The sequence below is a fragment of the Emydura macquarii genome, unplaced genomic scaffold (genome assembly GCF_026122565.2).
Source record: "Emydura macquarii macquarii isolate MOO-44397 ecotype Brisbane River unplaced genomic scaffold, CSIRO-AGI_Emac_v2 contig_2795, whole genome shotgun sequence".
Taxonomy (NCBI): Eukaryota; Metazoa; Chordata; order Testudines; family Chelidae; genus Emydura; species Emydura macquarii.
This window is the reverse complement of record NW_027132932.1, coordinates 4,431,585-4,451,280: the sequence shown is the minus strand read 5'-3', so window position 1 is coordinate 4,451,280 and position 19,696 is coordinate 4,431,585. Positions and strand designations below refer to the sequence as shown.

The following is a 19,696-nucleotide window of genomic DNA, read 5'->3' as shown; positions in this document are numbered from 1 at the left end:
TCCTCCAGAAATGTTTGTCCTTTACTACCCAGGCCTTTCCTGGACAGTACAAATATATTAAGTCTGTTATTTCTTTAAGGAAATAATGCCATATTATTTTAAATGGAGTTACCCAAATACTTCAACTTAAATACACCGAATTAGATAAAACCATAAAAGAAGCTTATTAACTATGAGCTTTTGAGTGAGTATGTGATGAGGCACAAAAGGCAGAAATAGTTACAAGAAAAAAGGGAAAGGGAACTAGCTTTTGCTTGTTAATGTGTTAAACTGACCTATGAGGGTGCAGATCTTTATCGTTGCTTTACTTTGATGTGGCTGTTACATTGGTGTGTGTCTGTCACTGTCAGTCTAAGAAAATCTTCTTTCTGGGTTTATTCTGCAGGTCACGCAGTTGCTGAAGAAGAAGCCAGAAAGGCACATAGGTTGTGGCTTTCAGTTGAGGCTTTAAAATACAGCATGAAGACAGCATCTGGGGATAGTCCCACTGAACCACTGGCGTGTGCAGTTGAGGCCATCAAAGCCAGCTGTTCTGACAATGCATTTACTGAAGCCTTAGTGGCAGCTATCCCCCAAGAATCTCTGACCCGGGGAGTCTATAGCGAAGAGGCGCTCAGGGCACGTTTCTATGTAGTCCAAAAACTGGCAAAAAAAGTGGCTATGATCGATGAAACCAGAAACAGTTTGTATCAATACTTGCTTTCTTACCTACAGTCACTTCTCCTGTTTTATCCTCAGCAACTGAAGCCACCTGTTGAGCTCAGCCCTGAAGATCTGGACACATTTAAATTACTGTCCTATGCTTCATATTGCATTGAACATGGAGATCTGGAGCTGGCAGCTAAATTTGTCAACCAGTTGAAAGGAGAGTCTAGGAGAGTGGCGCAGGACTGGCTGACTGAAGCTCGAACGACCCTAGAAACTAAACAAGTAGTGGATATCCTGACTGCATATGCCAGTGCAATGGGATTAGGAACAACTCAAGTGCAATGATCTATGCTAGGGATCTAAGATTATATTTTTGGAAGCAGTCTAATGCAGAATTGTTTAAGTGCTGGGAAGAAATCAAATGATCTATAAAAGGGTTTGCAAACCAGGACCATGGCATGGACTAGAAACGAGTTATGTCACAAACCACAGCACTGTCATGTTTCCTCACACTGAACTTATTCTCACCACCTGTTGCATTTGTATTGTTTTCAGTCATCATGACAGCAAACTTCAGGATGCTTTCTCTGCAGCTTGCATAACAATTTTGTTTCCAGGTTGTACTGCTGATCGGGCTTGTGATCCAACCAAAATAATGTTTGTAACCCACCATTATTGATTTGCCACTTGGTGCAGTTGAATAAAACAAGATGTAAAAAACATCTCTTCTACTATTCAATTATCTTACTTAAATATGTTACCAAATACAAATAAGGGGCACAAGCAGAAAGAACATTACCCAGAGAATAGAAACTGTCTGCTACCTCGTACGCAGAGAGGAGGAGGAAGAGATTGCAACATCTAACCGTACCAGAGCAGCTCAGTGATGTGTGAATTGGTATCACTGGCCTGAAGCTGAGGAAGGCAAACACCTGCCACATCTCTTGCTAACTGTGCATTATTAGTATATATTATTTTCAGGATGTACGAATTCCAGTTTTAACCATCACTAGCCCTTGTCATTTTTAACCTACTTAGTATAACTGCTGATGCTATTTCTTGCAGTTGTATTTTAAATACTTGAGTAGCACCACGATAAACAATATAGAAATAGAATATCCATGAGCTTGTGCAATTCAAAACAAGTGCATCCTCTCACAGTATAAGGAAATGCTTTAATTTAAACCTGTGAAACAGCACAGATCTGTAATTTGGACAGGAAGTTTCCAGATGTGCGCACATTGACATATTTAACCAGAAAACATCTTGAAAGATATTAAAAACATCCTGTGCCTCTATTACCATAATAGATAAAGTATGGCTCAAATACACAAAAAGACATTCAGATTTACAAGATAATTCTGCTAGGTTTCCTGACTGCTTCCCTGTTCTGCGTGTTCAAGGTGTTAGTGGTAAGGAACTTTCCACCTATATTTCACTTTGAAGTGTACATTAATTTGGGTAGAATGGATCAACTCTAATTGGCTTAGAACCAACCACATTCCGCAGTATGGCAGGCCCAGTGTCTTGTGAAACAAACTACATAAATTTATTTACAAAATATACTACAGATGCACCCACCTTACTGTGTTTCAGTTCCTACATGGAAGATGAAGTAGACCTGTTCAAACATTTATTTATCCTTATTCAGTGTGAACTAGTGCAAATCTAATAAACTTTTCCCTGTTTCATTATACATGTGGTTAAATTTGCTTTGTGCTTTAAAATCCGAGCATAAAAGTGGGATATTAATTACTTAACTAGAACAGATAGCTATAGCCCTGTTAATTTACTTCCCCACAATGCTGGCATGTCAATTCTCACCAACAAAATTTGCTATTAACTGTCAGCTTCAAACATTTGGAAAAATTTTTGTGGTCCTAGCAGTACTCCCACAGGAAAAATCAGACTGCTCTTTAAGCTTTACATGAACCTAAGTAGTGGCTGAAGGATACAGTAACAATGCTAGCCATTACTGCAAAACTCTAGCTGTATCCTCATGGGTGATGGATGCAAGCAAGAATAGGTGAAAGACGTGAAGGATCTATTTCCATATTTGAGGCCTAGGACAAAGCCAGGTAGAATTGCCTTTCTAAAAAGGTTACTGTTTTAATTTGAAATCAGTGCTCCAGAAACTCTACGTTGATAGTAACCATATTTGTGTGATAAGTACCTGCATCAGGAAGCACCACCAGTTCTCTTCCCTGGCTCACACAAAGTTGGAAACATCTGCCTAGGCTTGTTGGTTGCACTATTTTTCTTAAGCTGTAAATTATGGCAATTGGGGTAAAGGGAGACAGAGCTGCCCTTGCTTTACTTATGTCTAATCAAGCAGAACACATGGCAGGGACTCCTGTGGCTGCCTGCAGCTTGCCTCTTATTCCTATTACTTGTAATGACAGGGTTTAGGCTATTCAAACTGTTGTAGAGTTGCATCTTCCCCTGTCTGATCTGTTAGTGTTTAACTAATTTTTAATCCTGTCAGTCAGTTACTCCAAACCTTTTTCTCACAAGTGCTACTACCCATTCAGTGGTGGATATAGAAACTGCTTTCATACAGAAATGAAGCGTTCACTGCTGAGCTTAACCTTTCACTTCCATAGCTTCCAGCAAAGTAAAGTATGTTACAAATGAAAAGAATGAATTAATCTGGGCCCAGAGGTTCTTCACACTACCAACATGTGACCTTCTTCCATGAAAAGATGGTTCATCTGAGAAGGCAGATTAAAACCTGACAGGAATTCCCTCTTTCTTCCCACAGTGGATCCTGGCACATTAAACTCTCTGAGGTGTGGGTGGTTTGGGGACACCATAAACTCCTGCTGGTAGTTAAAAGGGAACTATCAAGCTTCCCCAGGCAGTACTGCCTACTATTAGAAGTTGTCACTCCAGCTCTCTGCTGGGGGAAAGCAGCAGCTTTTTTGAGTACGACAAAATGGGGGAATCACAGTCCCAGGAGCCACAGAGCTCACAGTACAGAGCAGTTGTCCCAGCTCTGGGCTCCAAAGCCTATTCCTGAACCCTACAGGGGAGAGAGGTACTATTAACAAGCCCATGGAGGAGTCTTCACAGATCAGCTCCTTTATGCTGCAGAGTAACTTATAGCACAATCCACTGACTGCACAGGGTGGCAGGAACGTTGCCTAGAAGACACTGATGAAGGCTGTGTTAAATTCACCAGAGACTAAATCAATAGAAAACATGTAATTGTCCCAGTAAGGCTCATAGAGATGCGGTCTACTCAATCATACATCCCAGACAAGTCACTAGGGGAGCATTTAACAGGGAAGAACTTCCATCATCTCTCCTAGCTGGTTTGAGGATAGTGGTGGGAGAAGACGTATCACTGCAAGCAGAATAGCAAGAGTCTCTTATGCCTAGCATCCTTTAATCTGTGACATCCACTGGCTGGAGAGATGTGAAATCATCAGTGCAGCTCGCCAAAGCAGCCCACACACAGGCAGTGAGAAACTGCTGCCATTCTTTATTTCACAGGGAAAGCCAGAGAACCAGGGCTTCAGTCAGTCACTGTCAATGCTGTGTGGCTCAGCAAATTCCAGAGCCTTCCTGGGGAGGAAAGGTACAATTTAACTGTCATTGTTACAACAGATTTGTGACACTGTCACAGAAAGGACAGTTGACTGCAAAATATTCTAACACTATATTCAGCTTCCACCTATCCATAGTCCTCCCTGCTAGAGAGCTCCCTTGCCGAGGGAAACCAAGAAGACAACCCCTGCCTCAGGCTGTTTGTAGCAGGAGAAAGGGAGAAGTGGGGCTGGCTAGGGATGTAAGCTGCTAAACGTTTAAATGGTGAGCAGCAGTCTTATTTAATGATTTAATTAAACATTCAATTACACCCGTGGGCTGCCCCCCAAGTCCCAGGAGCAGCTGTTGGGGACTTCTCCCCTCCCTAGTCCCAGCTGGGCAGCCACACAGGCACTTTGTCCCTCCATTCCCTGGTTCCAGCTGGAAGCTGGGCTGCAGCCTTACAGGGACTTCTCCCTTCCCTTCCCCAGTCCCCGGGAAGAGGCTGCAGCATCCCCAGTCCCAGCAACTGCAGGTAAGTTAATGTTTAAGCAGTTAAACGTTCAATTTTTTAGAAGTTTAAACATTAATTCATTAAATGATTTTTCATATCCCCAAGCCAAGCCATACTGAGCCTCAGGAGGAATAATCTCAGTGCTGCAGTACAATCTGCAGAGTAAGGTTCCTTTCCTTTGGGGTGTTAAGGGTGACACTGACATGTAGCTGCTCCAGTAGTTTTTTCAGATACAAGTCTGTTCCTCAAAAGGGAACACTGTCAGCTCAGACACTAGAAAGCCTCCCGAAAGCATTACCTACTCGTGGTAACATCTGATTCACTGAGCTGAGAGAAGACAGCATGTATTTTCAGAAGTGGCTTAGGTGCTCCACTCTGACATCTTCCAGGGCTTTCGCTTTCAGAGGGTGGGTGCTCAGCACCAGCTGATACATTCGCTTCTTTTAATAACGAGTCCCTCATGGGGCACCCAAAATTCACTAGTCACTTGAAAATTTAGGCCACTTTTTTTGGTTTATTCTGACTAAACTCAAATGTCCAAATTTTTATGAAGTTATTTAGGCACCTAAAAGATGCAGAGGGAAAGTCCCATGAGATGCATATCTGCAGCTATAGATGCCTGAAGTGCCATTAAATACAGCTTCACTGTGTCTCTATTTAGCTTCCCCGGCTTTGGAGGATCCTTCTCTCAGCAACAGGGAAACGGTTTTTTTGGTTTGTTTTTATATGAAGTTTTACTGTAACTACACCCTGGCAGGTGACTCACTAAAACGTGAAATCTAATCACCTTCATAACTGACCTTTCTTCACAAGTGGTAGGAGAAGGGCATGGGAATAACACTCAGGTTTTCTCCAAGGACTGGAGTGATGGCTACAACAAAGTCGTGGGTGGTGTTCTGAAAGCCAATTCTCCCTTGGGCCTTTTGCAAAGAGGTACAGAGATTTCCCTAGTTACTGCTGACAGTGGATGCGGAACAAATACATAAAACAATCCATCTTACTTCTGCTCTTCAGACAGTTCAAACTCCTCTATCACCCTCCTTGCAAGTGCTGAAGTTGTATGAAGACTAAAGGCAGCAGCCAACTTTACTAGCTTAACTGCCTGATCTGGACTGTTGCTTTGTTTCATGCAGGTCAAGACCTCGTTCATCACCTTGTCACTGCAAGTGAGAAGCAAAAAAAAAAAAAAAAAAAAAAGTGAATGCTCTGCAGAGCTGGAGCCGCCTGGCCTGGGAAGGAATAAGTTGAGCCCCAGTGTGGAGTACCCATACCACACCCAAGCCCGTAATAATTACCTTCAGTTGCTGATATTTTGCTTAGGGGGAGGTTTCCAGAAGTGGTCAGATCTGGCCTAGCTGCTCTCACTAAAAATCAATGGGAGTCTTACCTTTGCCTTTCACGCAAACAGTTAGACCAACACTTCTGAAAAGGCCCACCCTAACTGAGGAAGACACATGATTATACATGTGACAATGTGAGGAGCCCAGTGCTGGGTAGTATTCTCGGTGGTGGAGACAGAGGAACAGGAGCTTAGGGTTATGTGGAGTTATTTGAGCCCTGTTTAGAGGTCGTTCTCACCTAAATAAAAACTACTGAACTGTTCACATACTTAGGAAGCGAAGATGTGAAAAAATCAGACTACACACTGCTACTGTCACCTAGAAACAGAATGCAAGACTCTCAACCAAAGTCTTATGAGATTTGCCACCTGAAGTCTGACCACTAAATGAACTCACCTGGGGACTCTATTGTTCTTTTTGAGATACTCCAGCATGTTCCTGTTTGAAGAAGAAAAAAATACTTCTATCAATCGCATGCTAAGACAAACTTCTACTTGGAACACTAGGAAGGGTCTATTCCGAATTGTGGGCCTCATTAAAGACCTTTTACATGTGGTCTGCTATTCTAGCAATATGTGGAAAGCACCCATTAAAGAGTGTCTTTTGGTATACCCATTTTGAAAAATTCAATTATTTTATCTGCAAATTAAAGTAAGCGACTAATTTATGGCTGCCTTATACCAAGAAAAATGTCACTGCAGGCATATGTGCTGCATGTGCCCTTACAAAAACCCCAAGTGCTTTAAAAAAATTCAAACAGATGTAGCTGTGCAACTTTATATAATGGCACCTACCACTACTTGGTCTGTTCCCAAATGTATTGACTGAAGTGAATCAATGGGAGATCTTACTTTAATGAGAGTTGGATCAGATCCCAAAATTGGGGAGTGGACATATGATGCAACAACATTTTGAATTGAAATTCTGTATTATGGCAAAGTTTTACCTTGTTAGAAGTCTAAAAACCCCAAGAGTTTTATAAATAAAATGTTCACAGACTAGTTTCTTTAGTGCAATTACAAGAAATCTGGCTGCATAAAGTTATTTGCATGCAAGTGTGTAGGATATTTCCTATGCCAGCTACTGTATTTACTTCTAGGTCATCTTATTCAGGGGAAGATTGTAACCTTCAATCAGTCAGCACCAAAGAGAAGACAAACGGCAAAAGAAAAATTTATGATTTAGCAGTTTTTTCCCCACTGACAACAGAGTCTAAAAGCATCTGCACATCAGTTTTGCAGTCTGTGATTAAAACCTGAATTGGAGATACTGAGGATGCAAGCAGGACAAGAATTCACAGCAGCCACACACTCACCAGGCTTCTTTGGTTCTGCCCACCCTTGCGAACAGTAAGGTCATGTCACCCAGAGCACTGGCTGGCAACCTAAAAGGGACCTTATTCTTCTCTTGAGTTTCCAATATAGATTTGATTTCTGCAGTACAGTTGGCAAATGACATCTGAGTCTGTGAAGAGATTATTCAATTAGCACCAAAACATCTGTAACTTGTGGCGCTTCTTCTTTACCAGTGACATTGTCTACCATGCATTCAGCATCAGAAAATGCACCTCTTTTGTAAGAAGACTGCTCCACCAGAAGGCTTGCAACTGGATGATTTTTAAGGGCCCCTGCAGCTGTAAGTCACTGTATACTAAGACAAGAAAGGGGGCTACTGCCCGATGACATCTGGAAAGCTGCAGCAAGGAGCTTCATATTAAACCCCTGGGACCAGGCATGTCACGAGCATCTACACATTTTAAAAAAAATAATCTCCATTGAGATTTTCAAAAGGCACAAATGGCAATTATGCATCTCACTCCCCTTGAACGTCACTGAAAGTTAGGGAGTTAAATGTCATTTCTCTCCCCCAATGAATAACAGCTTCTCTCAGTAAGTCAGATGACGATAGTCTAGATTCCTTGGTCGTAATATTTTTGAGTCATCTTGGGTCAAGTTCATTCCTGGTGCAACTGCACTGAAGTCAATGGAGTTACACCAGCAACGTGGAATTTGGCTCCTCATCCCTACAAATTCAGAGATGACAAACCAGACACGCACCAGAGAAAGATCAATTTAATTCTAGAACGGAGAGATCTATTCTTTATGTAAGGTGTTCTCGTGAAGGGCCCACCCGAGTACTGGAGTGCATGCCCCTCTCCCATGCTGGTCCACACCAAGTCTAATGTTCGGATTGTCACGGTGTGCTGCAAAGCCCATCTTTTTTGAAGATGGAGATGCATGTTGAAAGCTGAAGCAAGTTTTCCCCCTTTCCTGGTTTTTGAGAGGATGTTAGGCTTGTGTGTCATATATTGAAATCTCAAATTAATAAAGGCACCTAGAACTGTTAATAGGAGCTTTATAATAATCTAAATAGACAGACTTGTGTTATTTATGGTGAGTCTCTCTATAGTGAAAGAAAATTTAGGATTACCTCTACAAGAACGGCTCTAGTTCCTCTAATGCTCTGCACTTAGTGTTAAAAAACAAACACCCCCCCACCGGTAGACAGTCAAGTCAGGGTGACACTTTTGCCCCCACTGAGCACTTCATAAGCCTCACCTCCTGAGGGTGACTCTCCCGGGCCATCAGAGCCAACATCCCCTTCAATAGCTCAGGTCTCTGGCTAAACCCAAACTGTTTGATGTCTGAAGAAAGAGAGAGAGAGGTTAGCAATGTAGCCATCTCAGGAGCCTTTCTGCATCCTAAACCCAAGATTCCCTCCCAAGGAATAAGGAGGGAAACTTTTAATAGTAAATTTAAGTAGCAGCTCAGATGTAGGCACCACTCTCATGTAAATGTTCTCACTTTTCCCACCACATGCAGGACAAAAACATTTACATTCAGCTCCCATAATACAGCTGAGGTCCGTACCCCTGCGCCAATCATCATTGCCGATTTAAAGGACAGCCATGTCTTCTCCCCTTGAATGAATAGTTCCACTAGTTGTGCAACTGTTGTCTTCTATCCCCCTTAACTACCATACTAAGATGTCCTGATGTTGCTGTTGCACTGCCAGGCTATGCTTGCTGTGAGTTTGTGTTCTGAAGATGCAAGTGGAACGAACATGACAGCATCATGATGTACTGCAATAATTTGCACCGAAAACCAGGTGATGTTTAAGTGGCTTTCTAATGACTAGTATGCTGCCTTACCCCTTTTATCAGGTGAGTTGTATAGACACGCCTTAGGTTACCACAGGCATCCAAGAAACCAAGTTACCACTAACCTTTCCAAATCTCAGGGACCATTTCCAAATGGTTGGCTGTGTCCAATGCCTGAAGGAGATCCCACATTCCTTGAGGATTTGGGTAGAAGAGCTGATGAACAGAGACAGCAATTTAGCTGGTATGATTGCCTTGCTCTTCCAGATTTACAGCTTAAGTACTAATGCTGCCCAGATACATGGAGATACCACCTTACCGAAGGGACAGATTCTTTATACCACTTCAATATGACATCAAGTTGTTCCATCATACACAACAGGGTAAAGAAGCTTCCACTGCAGAAAAGGGAAAAAAATGCAATCTATCAGAACTCAATAGTAATTAAACTGGCTGAAATGGAGCAATGGTCAGATCTGAATGAAGTAACATTTCCATGACTAGCTAAATTGGACATTAAAACACAATCAGCTTTGAAAAAATGTTTTTGGTAGGTGTGACCCTAGCAACCCCCTCAATGCCATCTACTAAAGGGTTCACTGTTTTGCAATAGCAACTCCTATTAGGCCTGACAAACCTCACTACATCTAATACACTGATCTCATAGCATTTACCTAAAAAGGGTCATTATATGTCTAATGTAAGCTTATGTCATACTGATCCTCCTAATCATTACGTGACTTACGTACGGGTGATATTTAAGAAGCTGTATGTATGTACTGAAAATATATTTAGAATCTGTGTCCCAGGCAGGGTTGACAAGCTGGTTTTGCCAGACAAAGCGATGTGGAATCATCTGGTCCTGTCTGATGGAAATTAAACACTGTAAAGCCAACACAAAGAAAGCTCCATTTGCATGTAAAATGCACAGGAATGACAGCTTGTGGGAAAAGATGAACTGAACAGGAAGTCTGAACCCCAGGGAGTCATCTGACGAAACAAAAAACACCAGAACCCTTCTTTATCCAGCCCTTGAGGGGGTAACAAGGCAGTGTGGTTGCATCCATGAAAACAGGATCTCAACCAAACTGAAATGCTGCAGAAAAGGTTTAGGTGAGATGAAGCTACTTTGGACAAAGAAGATTGTTTGCAATGCTTTTGTAGTTGTGCTGGTGCCAGCACATGAGAGAGAAGATGGGTGAGGTAATGCCTTTTATTGGACCAACTTCTGTTGGTGGAAGAAACAAGCGTTGGAGCTACACAGGGCTCTTCTTCAGGTCTTTACACAAGGATTGCAGCCTGCTCCGTGTCAGTCTCTAGAAATCAGGTTATACTTTTGTGTGACTTGTAACCAGTTGTTCTTAGTCCTTGCTTGCTCTCTCATCAAACTTAACTTTTACAAATAAATTTGTTTTCACTATAAATAGATTCCAGTGCAGGATTGTTATACTGGAGCTGATATTCAGCTGAATCAAACAAGCTGAAGTGTTTAGACGGTTCCCTTGGGTGCAGCAAACCTGATAATTTCTGGGACAATCCAGTGGTAGCAGTTGGATGTTACAGGTGAATGCTCTGCAGGAGGGCTCGGGCATTGAGGAGCAGAACAAAGTTAGAGCTGGCAGAATCTTGAGGAAAGTGCTCGAGTGGGTGAAAAGCTGGCAGTGTGCAGGAGCTGGCCCCCAGCTAACACAAGAAACCCCCGTGCATTGTGGGAGTCAAACAAGGTGACTCTCAGTCCTGGCAGCCCAAGGAAGGGCTTTTAGGGTCGATGTAAGTGGTAGGACTGGTTAGAATTAGGATGCAAGATTTTAGGATCCTCACAAAGCTCTGCAAGTATTATCCATCTTGCCTTGCGACATACTAGTTCCAATATCCCAGGTCTAGGTATCCCCTCCATGTAAAACTGCAGACTAACGCTCACATAGAAATGGATGGAAAATTGACGTGTGCCAACAGCCGGATTAGAATGCAGGTTAAAGAGCAGTGTAACACAATCATCCTACTCCTCCTACCACTGTGTAACAACCCCCATACCCAACCGTTCCCAATTCTTTGACAGGAAGATCACTATGGGAGAGGGTATCACTTCATTAAAATAGCCAAAAACCTGCCCTTTAAACTTGTTAGAACAGTCTAATTAGTATAATATCCAGAACAGGTGAACACCAAGAAATCATTTTTGTCCTATAGATAAGAAACAATTTCTAAGACTAGTAACAAAATGTTTTTGGGAGGAACCTTTCCCACTCAATACATTACTCAGCATATTATATCTGGGACCATAACCCCAGACTACCCCAAGAATGTTATGAAGTGAGCTAGTCATTAGCCAAGAAAAACTACTTCACTCACTTTTGCTTTACTGAACAGACTTGCCTTAGAACCACAAAAAGAAGCATCTCAGCTAACCGGGTCCCTGACCTAACGCAATGAATGAGACTGCCTGGCCTCTAAATCTAGTCACCTCCTTTGACTTATTTAAACTATAGATGAATAAAGATCCTACCAATCCTATTACCCTAACAGTGTCTTCATTTGCCAATGCTGAATTCCTATTCTTGCATTTCTTGGTGCATCTTTAACCCTTTTCTTCAGGTCACCTCAGTATCTCTCTAGGTATTTCCTATTATGCTCAATTAGCATGATACCTGAGAACCTATAGACATGCATGTTTCAGATACTATTCTGAGACCAGCACAACACTAAGTGTAACAGGGTGAAATCTTTACCCCTTTAAGGGTAGAAGAAAGGGACCTGGGACAAGCCAATCCTGTTCCAAGGCCTTTAAAGAGAAGGCATGCTGGGACATGATTCCCTGAAAGACAGAGAACTACAGTCCTTTGTGGGGGGTGAAAAGGGGAGGGGCAGGTGGCAGTCACATGACCAGCCACAGTATATAGGAAAGCCTGAACTCTGAGTCGAAGGTAGGAGAAGCACTCTCCAGACGTCCGGAGCTTGGGTTGGAGACCTACAGGAAGCAGAAGCCTTAACTGAGAGGGCTGCAAGAGACTGAACCAACCCCTGGCAAAGGACTGGAAAGCCTTCTGAGCCTAGGAGCGCTATATGGACGCCAAATCCTATTAGAACGCAAAAGGACTAATGGAACCCAGGGAAGATAGCTAAGCTAGAAGGTTTGATTTGTGTTATTGTATGGTAATAAACTACACCTAGAAGGGGGGCAGTCCTGTGAACAGCAGGTGTGGTGGCTCCATGAGAGACCAAAGGTAAACAGAGAGTGGATAGGCCAGGTGGGCGAGTCCCTGCCTCATCAAGAGATTTTAGGCTTCCTCTATTCTGGCCAAGAAGATGTGCGGAGAGAAAAGACAGAACTGATTTTTCTAAAATGCAAGTGGGGCCACTAAGGGGAAGCGATTTCAAAACACTGAATATGATGTCCTTTCAGAGTTAGTTATTCTATACATTTAGTCTGCTAGCAGTTATGGTATTTTACAAAGCTTTCATTTCACGGTTAGATGAGAACCACATGCAAGCAAATCCTCACTCCTGCTCCAAAGGACAGATTTAAAAAATTATACACAGTACTTAGCTGATACTCAAGAAAGTTTCCTCCTTCATAAAGAATAGTTCAATTTTCAAATCCTAGTTTGTTAAAAACTGGTTTATGTCTAAGTAAAATAAGCAGAGTTCTTAATGCATTAAGGGTACTAAATGTAGCTGCACCAAACTTACTAATAGATACTCTGTCGCGATTCATCTCCTAGAAGTTTCCAGTTGTCTCCTGTCTCCAATACCTTATGCAACCTATATGCAAGTTCAATATCCTTAAGATTGAGGCACTGCAATAAACAAATGCACATTTAAGTTGCTCAGATACAACACTTACATTGCATCCTTCTATGCATGGCATGAGAGCTATTTACAGAGTCAATCAGCTGATAGTGAAAGGAAAGTTTAAAGAAAAATGTGAAAAGCAATTCAGTGCAGTGATGGGTTAACAGTTTCCTTGAGCTAAGATGAAGAATCACCCTGGCTGGTTTCACTTTAGGACATGTTAAACAAGTGGGTATGTGATGATGTCTTGGACAGTGCTGAAGTGATCAGAAAGCATATGGTAAGTCAGGGACATAGTAGCCAGGAAAAAAATATATATCCCTTTATCGGTGTTTCATGCCAGAGGCTGCCTGGATTGTGACCCATGGTGGTTACTGATTCAGTGGCTAACAGGGGAGGAAGAGAATTTCAGACTAGGAGGTACAAATGAAGCAATGGGGAAATGAAAGACTAAAGGAGGCAGCCAAAGCTGGTGGAACAGAATGAGCAAACAAGGGAAATAAATGGAGACGGTAGAGCTACTGTAGGTTTGGAATACCCAGAAGCAATTCTGAACTAGAGAGGCCTATAGGAAGGCAGTGAAATGGAGGAATTTGTTGGAAGTGTTAAATACAAGCAATGAATACTTACTGTTCGCATAGCATTGACAAAGAAACAGGCTGAAAGGAAAATAAATTCAGTCCATTAATGTCTAGTTTTGAGAAATACTAACCAACTCTCTAACATGGTCTCTCATGAAATGGAAGAGGCTTTTCCAGTTACTTTATTGAACTTAACTACAAAGTCTTCTGTGTAACTGGGACTCCTGTATTAGACTCAGGTTAGAGATCTGTTCAGCTAGCCAGCTTTTGGGAGAAAGATCTCTGTAAAGGACTCCATATTCAGGAATAGGGCAGTTTTGTGAAAGATAGTGTCACATGCTTGCTTCAGGACAGTATTTTCAGAGTCAAGCCAGTAAGAGGAGCCACCTGCTTCCCATCTCCAGAGCCCCCAGCAAAGGCTGCAGGAACACATATGTAAAGGCTGTCACTTGCCCAAACTCCTCTCTTTCCCTTCCCTGTGGTACACACTAGGCTAGAGCATGTACAACACTTGCCTTCTCCCCCTTTGCCTACATCCTTTTCCACTCTTCATCACTAACCGACTCCCGCAGTAGCAAGGAAACCACTTCCTTTTCATCTCTGATAAATGGGGAAGCCACCAGAGAGGAGAAAGCCATTCAGCTAAGGAGCATGGAGAAGATCAGCAGCTGTTGCACACGGGCTGGAGAACTCTTCCTGGCTGTTTAGAGCACATTCTTACATTAAGTTTAGAGCAAAAGGTGCACACTCTTACATCAGGTAGTAACTGAAATAATGGCTGTCTGTGGACAGCAATATGGATGAAACAACTTCCAAAGGCAATTCAGTTGGATTCTGTTAGGTTCTCTGGGGCAAGGTCCCGTTTTCAGGCATTGAAGAGTTAAGATGCCTTTTTAGGATAGAGAAGTACCATTCTGCTATTAAAATATTTACAAAATTCATCAGATCTCTGCTGATAATCTACAAATCTTTTGGGATACAAAGTCAAGATCTTGCAGAGAATATTTAAAATTGGTGTGCGGTTTACAAGGGTAAGTATTTGCATTGCAATGCACTTAAAAAGGAGCAAGACTCCATTTCAATAAAAGTGCTAAGTTTAGAGGAATGGTTGGAAGTCTCCAAAAATAAGCTGAGAACTTTTATGCACTGGAGAAGTGTAAGAATGGTTTGTTGTTTTTTTTTAAAGGGGTTTAATTGAAGCCGCTCAGACTAGGCACAATCTCATGTAAATATTCTCAGATGCCCCACTACATACAGGACAGAGAAACATTTACATTCAGCTCCCATGATTCAGCTGAGGTCTGTACCCCTGCGCCAATCATCATTGCTTTATTCAAAAAAGTGACACCTCTTTTGTGATTCTATGAGTCCCCTCTAGCCAACGTAAGGAGCTGCACTGATAAGCAGCAGCAGCAGTGCAGGGAATGGGGTGGGGTGAAAATGCAGTGTACAAGGGTAAAAACTTTAATGTAAAACATTAAGGGCTTGTCTACACTTCAAACACTGCAGCTGCATCACTGTAACACGTCAGCATAGACACGACCTATGCTGATGAGGAGGGTGTTTCCCATTGGTGCAGGTAATCCACCTCCCTAAGAGGTGATAGCTATCAGGGAGTCTCAAACTGGGGGTCGTGACCTATTAATGGGGAGTTGCGAGCTGTTAGCCCCTACACATACTGGTAAGTGTGGCCTGGCATGGGGAGGGGGTTCATCACAGCTTGAAATATTTTCAAAGGGGGGCCCAGCAAAAAAGTTTGAGAATCCCTGAGCTAGGTAGACGGAAGCATTCTTCCATCGACTCAGCAATGTCTACATGGGCACTTAGGTCATCTCAGCTTCGCCGCTCAGGGGTGTGGATTTTTAGCTCAGCCCTAAGACTAAGAGGAGAAATTGTAGCAGACCATCTGGTAGTTTCCCAGGGTGAAGAAAGTTTCTAGCAAAGTGGACTAACAAATAAATATGGATTATTAGATGTCTTGTTCGTCAGAAACAGACTTATTGAGGCAAATACAGAAGTGAACTAGTTTCTTTTCTACAGCACACACTTCAAATTCTAATTCAGAACTCGTCTGTTCAGCCCACCCACATACACCACATACTGACATTTCTATTCATTGATAGAATTTACCCAGTAGAGTGATAGCAACAAGACACGTGGGACATTCTGAATCTCTTTGCTCTTCCTCACCTACCCCAGACTAGAGTTGTATGAAGTACTGTTTTTCATTAAGCTTCATTTCATACAATTTTGAGTCCAGGACTAGAAGGAGTCTAGCAACACAGTTCTGCAATCTATACCACCTAATAATCAAGAAACGGTAATTTTCTGGAAATGCTGGCAGACATTCTTCTGCAGATATGTCCGGTGCTGCTCTACCATACTATTCCATGAGGAAGGAAATGCTGTGTCAATACTGTGGAGCAGTATTATGCTCCACTCCATCAACAAATATTTAGTCAGTACTATTTAGTCAGAGGTGGCCAAACTGGCGTGCTACAAGCTCAGGAAACACTTGATTTATCTGTGCTTGCTGGATTTATCTGCAGTTCACTGAAGAGCTCATTCATGCTTCTTGTTCAAAAGAGAGAGCAAGTTGTTAGATATACCAAAGTACTTACCGTCATCTGGATCCTGAACAACAAAAGTCTTTCCTTCAATTTCATCCATCAACTCATAGAGGATATCCAATGAGCCTTGGGCAGATATAAGAACATGACAAACGTACATGCAACTATCAAATCTCAGTTGTGCGACACAGTTCATTGACAAGGTATCTAGATGTCTAGCGAAAGCACTTTGGAAATGGAGGCAGGTGTTGGTGAGATTCTGAAGGCAGATCAAGTAAGTTCTTTTTTCTCCCTCCAACCGTTGTTTTGCTGCGCCACGTCAGCTACAGTTTTGTTTAAATTAAAAACTACCCAACTGACATTGGATTTACATAGCACAACAGAATGGCTTCAGAAATGTAGATATATCCTAAATGACAAATCAAAACCCCTACCCAAAGGCCAAGCAAACAGGCCGCAAGGGCAGGGGATTTGCTACGGGGGTTGATGGGAAGAGCAGACAAAATCCAACCCATTCAACCACAGACACCGATGCAACTGACCCCCAAGCATTACTACAGCCTGTGAACCACAGTACTCCCCACTCTCAGGGATTTGGGCTAGTGTCGCATGTGGTAGTAGATCCCACAGGTCAGACCTCTGCCCCTCTCCCACCCATGCTACAAGTATACCACATACAGCACTACTCTGCAGTAGTCGGGGATGCAGAATCCTTCTGCTCACAGCTTCTCCATGGTTTATCCCATGTCCAGTGTAGTGCGGTGTTTAGGGCTTGCATCCAGAGTGTAGGATTTGCTCACTAATGCATGGTCAAGACCCTGTCTTGTGTTTGCTGATCTCCATGTGGAAAGGGAATCTCTTCTGTCCCCACAGAAAGTTCACCAGAGAGAAGAAACCTCCCCTACTTAACACAGGATAGGAGCCATCTTAATTATTTAGGCAGCAGAGCAATCAGACAGGCAAGATGGTTGCATGGTATGAAAATACTTTCACTCCATCAGGTTGTTGCTTTCATTCAGCCCATTTTAGGCACTCAGAATAGTTTGTAACTCTGACACAGAACAAGTTTATATTGTACGTACCCAATCTATATGATATAGCAAGGAGATGTTCAAATGTTGCAAGGCTGGGTTCTGAAATGTACAGACACTGAAGTCAGCCTGGTAAATGGAGCCAGGAAAAGCTTTACAACTGAACTCTAAAGTAACAGCAAACACCATAACATAGTTTTATATTTTGTCTATTCATACCGGCGCATCTATTAAAGATTTATTAATAGCAAAGGTTTCTCAAATTAAAAAGAAAAAACTCATATGGCCCTAGAGAGGACATTAACCATATTATTTTACCTCTTAAATCAGTGGAGTAAAAGAAGCCATATTTAGAACTTATGTAGTTAACAGTCCATTTGACTATTCCTTCCACACACACAGAATCCTGTTACACATTACAGATGTACAATTATTCACAAATTAAGACCCAAAGGGACTACTGATCATCTAGTCCAGTGTTTCTCAACTTTTTTTATACCTGGAACCCAGCTTCCTATACTGTGTCAGGGTGACCTCAGGTTTTCTATACCGTGTGTCAGGGAGATCTCAGGGACTGGTGCTGGTACATGGATTGGTCGCTGAGAAACACTAGTTTGAACGTATGCTCAACAATGAGGGTAATTAGTCATTAACACAGTTTGTCCTGAGATGTGGTGGAGTCTGTATCCCATGAAGTCTTTAAATCAGTACTGGATATCTTTCTAAAAGACACACTAATTTAACCAAAAGTTATGGGCTTGATTACTGGCTGAAAATCTGTGACTTGTGTTTTGCAAGAGATCAGTGTTTCTCAGCGACCACTCCATGTACCAGCACCAGTCCCTGAGATCTCCCTGACACACGGTATAGGAAACCTGAGGTTACCCTGACACAATATAGGAAGCTAGGTTCCAGGTATAAAAAAGTTGAGAAACACTGGACTAGATTGTGCCTTTTTTAAGTGCTAGATTCAGCCACCATCTATCAAAATCTTCTTCCCACATAGGCAATGAGTCCATGACATGTCACCTCTGAACCTTTTCTTAGATAAACTAAATGGATTCAGCTTAAGTCTCTCACCATGAAAGAGGATTTTCCAGACCTCAAATCAATCTTATACCTTTTTCCAGCATCCTTTCTGAAGTGCTGACAAGACCTACTTTTCTATTGAACCACATTGCTCCAGCATCAATTCTTATTTGTCTGCATTATCTTTACAAGTTAGTTCATAAGCCAACCAAGAGGCATTAAAACCTGAACTGCAGGAATTTCTACTGTAGAGATATGGAAACTGTATGCTTTATTGCAGTGGTTCCCAAACTTTTCTCTGCCGTGGCACACCTTGATACCTTTAATTATTCTGAGGCACAAAACCATATAGTTTCCAAATGAACTCATGAATATGCATGAGCCAATTCAGAACGCTTCAAGTAGTTTTTAAAAAAATTCCATTGCACACCAGTTGGGCAACACTGCTTTACTGCATATTATTTATTAGTTGTATTATAGTAGCATCTTAAATGCTCCAGTTTAGATCAGGGCCCAGGCACTATACAAGCACACAGCAAAAGAACATTCTTGCCCTGAACATTTTAGAATCTAACAAACAATAATGGATAACAGCATTACATAGATGTAATGCAAAGTTACCCTAATTTGTTCATTTACAAATGAATCTTATCTGGACCAGCGTGAGACTTGATCCTGTGGTCTTTGCAAGAACCAAACTCTCACTGGCTTTAAAGATGCAGAATTGGGGCCTCTGGTTTTAAACATGCCAAAGCAGCACTACTGGCACATGTCAACATTTTAAACTCTCAGAATCTTTTCTCTCTTTAGTCATGCCTCTGATGTATTAATCATTTGCACAGTACTTTACAAACGGGAATTAAGACTGGAAGGGGGATGCAGGTTCAATTCCCGATTTTGGCACTTATTTGTCAGGTCACCTCACCTCTGTGCCTCAGTTTTCCCATCTTTAAAATGGGGATAATGATACTGCTAGCCTTTATAAAGCACTTTGAGATCTATGGAGGGAAAGCTTTACGTAAGACTGGTATTACTAAATTATGCCTTGCCTCAAAACTCCTCTGGCCATCACCCTATAAAGTTTGCTATTCTGGAAGTAGCATTAGGAATATCCAATAGATTCTAGGGCTCTCACTTACCTATGTTAAGCGCTTTCATTTCCCTCAGTACCAGTATGGAGACCCCCTTGCCTAAAGCACCACATTTCCTCAGGGTCTTCAATACAGCATTAAAAGTTAACAGATTTGGTTGCACCTTCTGTTGAACCATGTGATTCAGCAAGTCCTATACCAAGAGAGGGAAAAAACAAAAAAAAAAACCACACTGCTTTGCATTTTACACACCACAATTCAGCACTTCTACAGAATTGCAGGTGTTTCCCTCTTTTTTTTTATATTTCTGTTCCTCTGCCAGTGGGTGATTGCTCCCAAAACTATGCATTTACTAGCACATTGTCTAGTCTTGGTTTAGATTTCCCAAATTATGGGGCTGCATTAAATTTTCTTGGGTGACTATTCTAATCTAATAGATATCAGCTAAGACGTTTTTCTGATACTCATCTTA

General features: G+C 42.0%; 2 protein-coding genes and 2 non-coding genes across 4 annotated transcripts in view; 1 reads left to right on the top strand and 3 right to left on the bottom strand.

The window, feature by feature from the left end:
• IMMT (inner membrane mitochondrial protein) overlaps positions 1-1,499 on the top strand; it is a 33,560-nt gene extending 32,061 nt beyond the window's left edge. Inside the window, exon 14 of the mRNA XM_067567613.1 lies at positions 386-1,499. Coding sequence (XP_067423714.1) covers positions 386-993 — 608 coding nt within the window. The 3' untranslated portion in view covers positions 994-1,499. The remainder of the gene's footprint in view (positions 1-385) is intronic.
• Positions 1,500-3,504: 2,005 nt separating this feature from the next.
• PTCD3 (pentatricopeptide repeat domain 3) overlaps positions 3,505-19,696 on the bottom strand; it is a 30,725-nt gene continuing 14,533 nt past the window's right edge. The window contains exons 13-24 of the mRNA XM_067567615.1: positions 19,273-19,417; positions 17,156-17,206; positions 16,125-16,199; positions 13,553-13,581; positions 12,821-12,927; positions 9,450-9,528; positions 9,256-9,346; positions 8,589-8,674; positions 7,346-7,494; positions 6,427-6,468; positions 5,692-5,850; positions 3,505-4,215 (exon numbers count right to left, since the gene is read on the bottom strand). Coding sequence (XP_067423716.1) covers positions 4,170-4,215; positions 5,692-5,850; positions 6,427-6,468; positions 7,346-7,494; positions 8,589-8,674; positions 9,256-9,346; positions 9,450-9,528; positions 12,821-12,927; positions 13,553-13,581; positions 16,125-16,199; positions 17,156-17,206; positions 19,273-19,417 — 1,059 coding nt within the window. The 3' untranslated portion in view covers positions 3,505-4,169. The remainder of the gene's footprint in view (positions 4,216-5,691; positions 5,851-6,426; positions 6,469-7,345; positions 7,495-8,588; positions 8,675-9,255; positions 9,347-9,449; positions 9,529-12,820; positions 12,928-13,552; positions 13,582-16,124; positions 16,200-17,155; positions 17,207-19,272; positions 19,418-19,696) is intronic.
• LOC137166108 (small nucleolar RNA SNORD94) lies at positions 8,793-8,924 on the bottom strand. The gene has a single exon (XR_010923565.1). It is a non-coding gene; the product is annotated as a small nucleolar RNA SNORD94 (small nucleolar RNA).
• LOC137166110 (small nucleolar RNA SNORD94) lies at positions 14,703-14,834 on the bottom strand. The gene has a single exon (XR_010923567.1). It is a non-coding gene; the product is annotated as a small nucleolar RNA SNORD94 (small nucleolar RNA).